The sequence below is a fragment of the Miscanthus floridulus genome, unplaced genomic scaffold (genome assembly GCF_019320115.1).
Source record: "Miscanthus floridulus cultivar M001 unplaced genomic scaffold, ASM1932011v1 os_995_2, whole genome shotgun sequence".
Taxonomy (NCBI): Eukaryota; Viridiplantae; Streptophyta; class Magnoliopsida; order Poales; family Poaceae; genus Miscanthus; species Miscanthus floridulus.
In genome coordinates this window covers 1487-9777 of record NW_027098567.1, presented here as the reverse complement: position 1 = coordinate 9777, position 8291 = coordinate 1487, and the positions used below count along the sequence as shown (strand labels likewise).

At 38.6% G+C, this 8291-nt stretch overlaps 1 protein-coding gene across 1 annotated transcript; it reads left to right on the top strand.

Annotated features, from left to right (window-relative positions):
- The first annotated feature begins 273 nt into the window (after window positions 1–273).
- On the top strand, window positions 274–5171 carry LOC136535495 (riboflavin biosynthesis protein PYRR, chloroplastic-like). Its single transcript, XM_066527752.1, has 8 exons — window positions 274–780; window positions 1200–1334; window positions 2273–2372; window positions 2478–2603; window positions 2685–2998; window positions 3744–3863; window positions 4213–4458; window positions 4615–5171. The coding sequence occupies exons 1-8, from the start codon at window positions 337–339 to the stop codon at window positions 4861–4863; spliced, it is 1734 nt and encodes a 577-aa protein (XP_066383849.1). The 5' UTR covers window positions 274–336; the 3' UTR covers window positions 4864–5171.
- Window positions 5172–8291: the final 3120 nt, after the last annotated feature.

Here is an 8291-nt window from a genome sequence, read left to right as displayed (position 1 = left end):
AAGTTGCTTTGATCTTTTTGGTACATCTATTTTGCTATGTACTTTCTCTGTTCTAAATTATAAATCGTTTTAATATTATATTAAGATATATAGTAAAATAAATATAAAAAAATAAAATAACTTATAATTTAAAACAGAGTGAGTATCTAATTTGGAACGAGGGAGTACATTATCTAAATTAGTTTCTATGTTTTCTCGTAGCAGATGGTTTACGCTACATATTTTTACATATTTTGCCCTGTAACAGTCCCATCCGCTCCAGCCTAGCAAAACGCCACCACTTCCAGGCTCCCAGCCGGCCAGCCCCACCCCACCGCACCCACACTCCCGTAGAACATGCCGCCGCCTCAGCCGCTGCTCGGCGGCGCCGCGCCCGCTCCGGCGCGAGCGGCCCCATCCTTGCTCCACCTCCTTCTCGACACGCGCCACCGCGTCACCACCGCACGTGCCGCTGCCGCCTCCTCCGTGCCCGCATCTCACTCCTCGCACGCGAACGACGCCCTCCTCCTCCGCCGTGCCGCCGACGTGGCCGACCGCTCCGCGGGACTCACCTCCCCGCACCCCAACTTCGGGTGCGTCATCGCGCGGCCCCAGCTCAATATCGACAGTGCCGATTCCTGGGTGGTCGGCGAGGGGTTTCTCTACGCGCAGGGGACGCCCTGCGCCGAGCTCCTCGCCGCACAGGAGGCCGGTGAGCACGCGCGTGGCGGCACGGCATACCTCAACCTCGAGCCTGGGGACTGTTTTGGGGACAACACAGCCGTCGGATCCCTCGTCCAGGTGCTCTACGGTATTGCCTTTCCTATATTCGCTCCCATATGTTTCTCCGAGTTTGATATTTAAAATGCACTTCAGACTCCCTCAGTTTTCAGATGTCATGAAACCAATTGGGCTAATCTTGTAACACCTGGGTCAGGGTCCTATACATAGTGAGACTTTCGGGGGTTTAAACCATTTTGTTAATCATTAATCATCAGGAGATGAATGGACAATCAACGATGTATGCTCTTGTCCCAGCACCTAATCAACAATCTGTCTTGTGGAGTATCTCTGTCACCAAACATGGTTGTGAGGTTTTATTTGGTCCTTGTGCATTTGTCCATATGAACCCTGTTGCAATGCACTTAATCTAACACACTGGCATTGACTTGACGAGTTGTCCTCAATGTATATAAGCAGTTTGCTAATAATTTTAGTAGGTAGGAATTACAAGAGTTGTGGTGGGTCTTAGACATCCCTTGAAGCACTTGAGAGGGAAGGCAATTCAGGCGTTACGAAGCGAAGGCATTCAAGTTGATGTTGTGGGGGAGGATCTGCAGAGTAAACTGTTTGAGGTGACTCTTTGCTTATACTTTTTTTTAATGTTTGATTTCTATTAGTGTACATTGTTGGTACCCTTTTGCATCTTTGCAACTGTGCATTTTTTTAATCATGCCTGACACCTAGGGATGAAAACGGATCGGATACGGACGGATATCACCGATATTACATTTGTTTTGATATTTCTGTCCGGATTCGGATTCGAATACGGATAGTGTCAACTATGTCGGATAGGATACGATTAGATATCGACATCATAAATATGCGATTTGAGTATTCGGATACGGATACGGTATTGGATGTTGGATATTCGGACTCGGATACGGACAGATCTCAACCCCTCTAAACGGATTCGGTTTCGAATACGGTCGGAAAATATCCGTGCCATTTTCATCCCTACTGTCACCTGACTTCCTGAACTCAGAGTTATGATCTTGTAAATTTGGCACTAGCGGAATGACATGAAAAAATGAAGTCTGTAGGTTTACTATGGCACGAGAACAAAATAATGAAAACATCTATTGATTTTGTCATATTTTAGTTTAGAAGTTCAAGTTCAATGAAGACATGATCATTGGATTTATTTGCTCTAGGTATTGAGTAATTTGGATGTGACATATATCATTAATATAACAAGGAAAAAAAACAACATGACTATTTTACATGCTGAACTAAGAGTATAACTATTGGCAACTATAATAGGTTTTTTTTTTAAGAACACCAGTTTTTTCTTGTGTGGTTTGTGTGGTACTCTAATAAGTAGGTTGGAAGAATATATGCACTATTTGCCTGTTTGCTTCCTACCCTCCCAAGTAGATGGATTCCCAGGCGACTGAAATTGGATGCCTGGGGATGCACAGTGAGCCAGGCAATCTTGCCTGGGCTTGAAACAAACATGCCATATGTCCTTGAATTTTACCAGTTTGTTAACTTTTTAAGTTGTTGACTGTAGGAAGCTCTGAAGTCATGCCTCACTGTAAATGCTCCATTGCTTTACAGAGCTGCCTTTCATGTCCCTTTCTCCATCCTGAAGTATGCTATGACTGCAGATGGTGAGATATATGTTATTCCGTTTGTTAATATTAGTTGGGGGTAATTATTAATATACACACATGATTTATAACCTTCAAAGGATTTTGACTTTCAATAATTTGCAGGAAAAATAGCAGCAAGTAGTGGACATGCTTCTTGGGTAAGTGGCAAAGCATCGAGAGGGCGTGTATCTGAATTGCGTGGCAGAAGTGACGCTGTTATTGTTGGTGGAAATACAGTGCGTTTTGACGGTGCGACAACATAATGCAATATTCTATTAACTGTAGCTAATGGTGTTTGTTCAAAACTAATATCTTTTGGTTGTATTATAGATCCTCGATTAACTGCAAGGCATGTTAAGGGGCATGTCCCAGTGCGTATAGTGATGTCACAGTCTCTTAACCTTCCAGAGGAAGCAAATTTATGGAATGTTAACGATGCATATACAATTGTTGCAACTCAGAGAGGTGCTCGGCGAGATTTTCAAAAGAAGCTTGCTATGAAGGGTGTTGAAGTAGTAGAGTTTGACATGCTGAATCCAAGAAATGTTATGTCATATTGTTATGATCATGGTTATCTTGCTGTATTATGGGAATGTGGTGGGACACTAGCTGCTTCTGCTATATCTGCGAGTGTTATCCATAAGGTGAACCTTTTTTGCAAGATCGTCTATGACATCTTTTGTGTTCATTTGCTGCATTTAAGTTAGCTGTATCCTGGTTTTAATTTTCTTTATAGTTCATAAGTAGCAACTTAGTGGAATGAACATAATACTAGACAAGCAATATATGTTTGGATGGATAGAATATATAGCTTCCTTTTCGTTTACATCTCATGGCATCTACATTTTTTTCTCGAACACGTAGGAGAGCTGCGTATCATTATATTAAGAAGAGTAAAGGAGTGGGTTTAGAAATCCTATACAGCCACACATACACACACCCTTTTACATCAAATGGTGTATCTCTCTCCCACTTGTCAAACTTGACCCAAGACCACTAGAGAGCAACTCATGCATTGGCTGGCTCTAGAGCAAGGAGATTGGATATTTCCCTGAGCTCTGGCCAAACTCCACAAGAGACTCATCTTTGACCGAAATCAGAATCCTATTTATCACATGTGAATGTCAGAGGAGTCATGAACATCATTCAGTTCACTTTTATTATTTATTGGTTGTCTTACTTTTTTTTTTGAGATCCTCCATGTCATCATGTGCTTGTTATGTAGTAGAATTCTATATGAACTCAGAACTTACAATCACTATTAGAGATGCGTAGAACACATGTATATCATGTTACTTGTACTCCAAGTTGTACTTGACTATATATATGAAAGGCACCCCCCCTAATTGGTTGTGAGGTGTTCCCTAATTCTCTTGCATCATTTGACAGGTCTGTGCATTCTGGGCTCTGAAAATAATTGGGGGATCAAATGCACCAGCACCAGTTGGTGAACTAGGGATGAATCAAATGACTCAGGCGATAAATTTAATTGATGTCTCGTACGAGCAGGTCAACCATTTTTCAACTTCAGATACACCCTATATGCATATCAACGAAACTAAAATAATTGATACATTGAAATCTTGCTAATAGGCATTTCATTTTGCTATGTTCCTTTGTATCTATGTTTTGTATCAGTGTCCCATGTTTTTCTTAATACAATTTAACAACCTTCATGTTCCTGTCCAGTTTAGTAACCTCTTCTACAGTTCTACTGCTGTTTCCTTCAAGTTATATTGTGCAATGCTGTGGGCATATTTATGCTTTTTTTCCCACTAGTTCATAACTGTTACATATTTTTTCTCCCTATAAATGTGCAGACCTTTTTGACTGAAAACTGTGGGGTATAAATGTGCAGATTGACAGGGACATGCTCATGAGTGGATTCATCGAAACCATTCCTGATCTTTCACCTATTATACCATCCGTGGAAGAAATACCTTCCGTTGATCCAGAAGTATCTCCATATGAAGCAAATATTATTTCCTTTTACAAGACATGGGATATTTTTGGGGCTTTCTCAAACTTTTCTCCTCATCCAATTCACATGCCTGATGAAAATGGAGATTATTTCACATGGCCAACAGTGGAACACTATTACCAGGTTTGTCTTCTGTTCATGGCTGCTACATTTGTGAAATTCAGCGTTGCTATGGATAGGGATTCTATCATAATGTGCCAACATGTGTTCCATTTTCTTTATAACCGTGTAACATCATTAATCAGACTGTCTATAAGCTCATAACTCTTTTTCTTTCAGGCTCATAAGTTTGTTGGTGTTGACAATCCTCAAGCAAGAGACATTGTTCAAGAAATAAAGCTAGCAAAGAGTCCTGAAGAGGCTGCTAGAATAGGAAGGACCCGACAAAAAGGGTTCCCTGAACTGGTATGCCTGATTATTGTATTTCGGCGTGTTCAATGGCAGTTTAGTACAGGTTTGGGCAGTTTCCTAAACCAAACCGTATGCTTATGGGTTAGATGTGTTGGTTTGCCGGTGTATGCGGTTTGAAACGGAGAGAGGAGGCTGTCCCTGGCGCTAGCGAGGTGCTCCCTGTCCCTGGCACCAGCAAATCCCTGTGCAACCATGTAGATAGCTGGCCACTGGGGATGACGATGACCCCACGGCCACTCACAGTGTGTCCAAGAACCCGCCGACCACACGGAGATCCTTGCCGTGCTGCCCTACATCACGCGTGCCTCACCGCCGTCGCGTGGAGCCTCAGCAAGTGCTGTGGCCTGGTCCCCGGACGCTGTCGCGTGGTGGCCTAGTCCCCAGATGCCGCACACCTATGGATGAAAACGGTACGGATATTTATTCGACCGTTCGTTCGACCGAACAAATATGAACACTTATCTGGATAGTTACTCGGATATCCGTAATTTTTTTCGGATACGGATAATAAAACGGATATCTTAGGCGGATATCAAATACGGATGTAATATCATCGATATCCGGCGGATATCGGATAATCCGGATAATTATCGGATATATCCGGATTATTAAAACGGATATTATCCGGATATTTTTCAAACTTTCTCAAATGAAAAAATGGCCTATATAAGGATTGTAGATCTTGATGAGCTGAACAAACTTGGTATTCAAAACTTTTCAATTTGAGACAATCTAGGGTTCCGAAAACTAGTTTGTAGGCGTCGAAATTTAAAAATCACAAATTTGAACCGTCCAAACTATCTCAAATGGAAAGTTGACCAAAACAACAATTGTATATCTTGAGAAGTTGAACAAACTTGGTATTCAAAACTTTTCAATTTGAAGTCATTTAGAGTTCATAATACTAGAGTCAAAGTGTTGTTTTTTCATTTGACCAAATTTGACTTGGTCAAACTTGCTCAAATGAGACACTAAATGACCTCAGATGAAAAAACTCTGAATACCAAGTTTGATCATCTCAGCAAGATATACAATTGTTACATAGCTCATTTTGTCATTTGAGAAAGTTTTATCAAACACTAGTCACAAATTCTTGAATCTCATATAGACTTTCTAAAACCATGTCACACACTTGTGAAATTTGAATTACATTTTGTTCAAATTTTCTCAAATGAAAAAATGGCCTATATAAGGATTGTAGATCTTGATGAGCTAAACAAACTTGGTATTCAAAACTTTTCAATTTGAGACAATCTAGGGTTCCAAAAACTAGTTTGTAGGCGTCAAAATTTAAAAATCACAAATTTGAACCATCCAAACTATCTCAAATGGAAAGTTGACCAAAACAACAATTGTAGATCTTGATGAGTTGAACAAACATGGTATTCAAAACTTTCCAATTTGAAGTCATTTAGAGTTCATAATACTAGAGTCAAAGTGTTGTTTTTTCATTTGACCAAATTTGACTTGGTCAAACTTGCTCAAATGAGACACTAAATGACCTCAGATGAAAAAACTCTGAATACCAAGTTTGATCATCTCAGCAAGATCTACAATTGTTACATAGCTCATTTTGTCATTTGAGAAAGTTTTATCAAACACTAGTCATAAATTCTTGAATCTCATATAGACTTTCTAAAACTATGTCACACACTTGTGAAATTTGAACTATATTTTATTCAAACTTTCTCAAATAAAAAATTGGCCTATATAAGGATTGTAGATCTTGATGAGCTGAACAAACTTGGTATTCAAAACTTTTCAATTTGAGACAATCTAGGGTTCCGAAAACTAGTTTGTAGGCGTTAAAATTTAAAAATCACAAATTTGAACCATCCAAACTATCTCAAATGGAAAGTTGACCAAAACAACAATTGTAGATCTTGATGAGTTTAACAAACTTGATATTCAAAACTTTTTAATTTGAAGTCATTTAGAGTTCATAATACTAGAGTCAAGTGTTGTTTTTTTATTTGACCAAATTTGACTTGGTCAAACTTGCTCAAATGAGACACTAAATGACCTCAGATGAAAAAACTCTGAATACCAAGTTTGATCATCTCAGCAAGATCTACAATTGTTACATAGCTCATTTTCCCATTTGAGAAAGTTTTATCAAACACTAGTCACAAATTCTTGAATCTCATATAGACTTTCTGAAACCATGTCACACACTTGTGAAATTTGAACTACATTTTATTCAAACTTTCTCAAATGAAAAAATAGCCTATATAAGGATTGTAGATCTTGATGAGCTTAACAAACTTGGTATTCAAAACTTTTCAATTTGAGACAATCTAGGGTTTTGAAAACTAGTTTGTAGGCGTCGAAATTTAAAAATCACAAATTTGAACCGTCCAAACTATCTCAAATGGAAAGTTGACCAAAACAACAATTGTAGATCTTGATGAGTTGAACAAACTTGGTATTCAAAACGTTTCAATTTGAAGTCATTTAGAGTTCATAATACTAGAGTCAAAGTGTTGTTTTTTCATTTGACCAAATTTGACTTGGTCAAACTTGCTCAAATGAGACACTAAATGACCTCAGATGAAAAAACTCTGAATACCAAGTTTGATCATCTCAGCAAGATCTACAATTGTTACATAGCTCATTTTGTCATTTGAGAAAGTTTTATCAAACACTAGTCACAAATTCTTGAATCTCATATAGACTTTCTAAAACTATGTCACACACTTGTGAAATTTGAACTATATTTTATTCAAACTTTCTCAAATGAAAAAATGGCCTATATAAGGATTGTAGATCTTGATGATCTGAACAAACTTGGTATTCAAAACTTTTCAATTTGAGACAATCTAGGGTTCCGAAAACTAGTTTGTAGGTGTCGAAATTTAAAAATCACAAATTTGAACCGTCCAAACTATCTCAAATGGAAAGTTGACCAAAACAACAATTGTAGATCTTGATGAGTTGAACAAACTTGGTATTCAAAACGTTTCAATTTGAAGTCATTTAGAGTTCATAATACTAGAGTCAAAGTGTTGTTTTTTCATTTGACCAAATTTGACTTGGTCAAACTTGCTCAAATGAGACACTAAATGACCTCAGATGAAAAAAACTCTGAATACCAAGTTTGATCATCTCAGCAAGATCTACAATTGTTACATAGCTCATTTTCCCATTTGAGAAAGTTTTATCAAACACTAGTCACAAATTCTTGAATCTCATATAGACTTTCTGAAACCATGTCACACACTTGTGAAATTTGAACTACATTTTGTTCAAACTTTCTCAAATGAAAAAATGAACTATATATATGCTGCTTTTACTCAATATCCGAATAGATATTTGTATCCGACCTTCTCCGAATCCGATTCATACCGTATTCGATACTCATTATTCGTATCCGTAACCGAGTCAATCCGTATTCGTATATGTATCCGAACGCTATCCGTGTCCGAATCCGAATCCGAACAAAAATATGAAAACAAATATAATATGAGTGATATCCGTTCGTATCCGATCCGTTTTCATCCCTACGCACACCAGGTCATGAAGACCCACGACCTTGTTTTCGCATC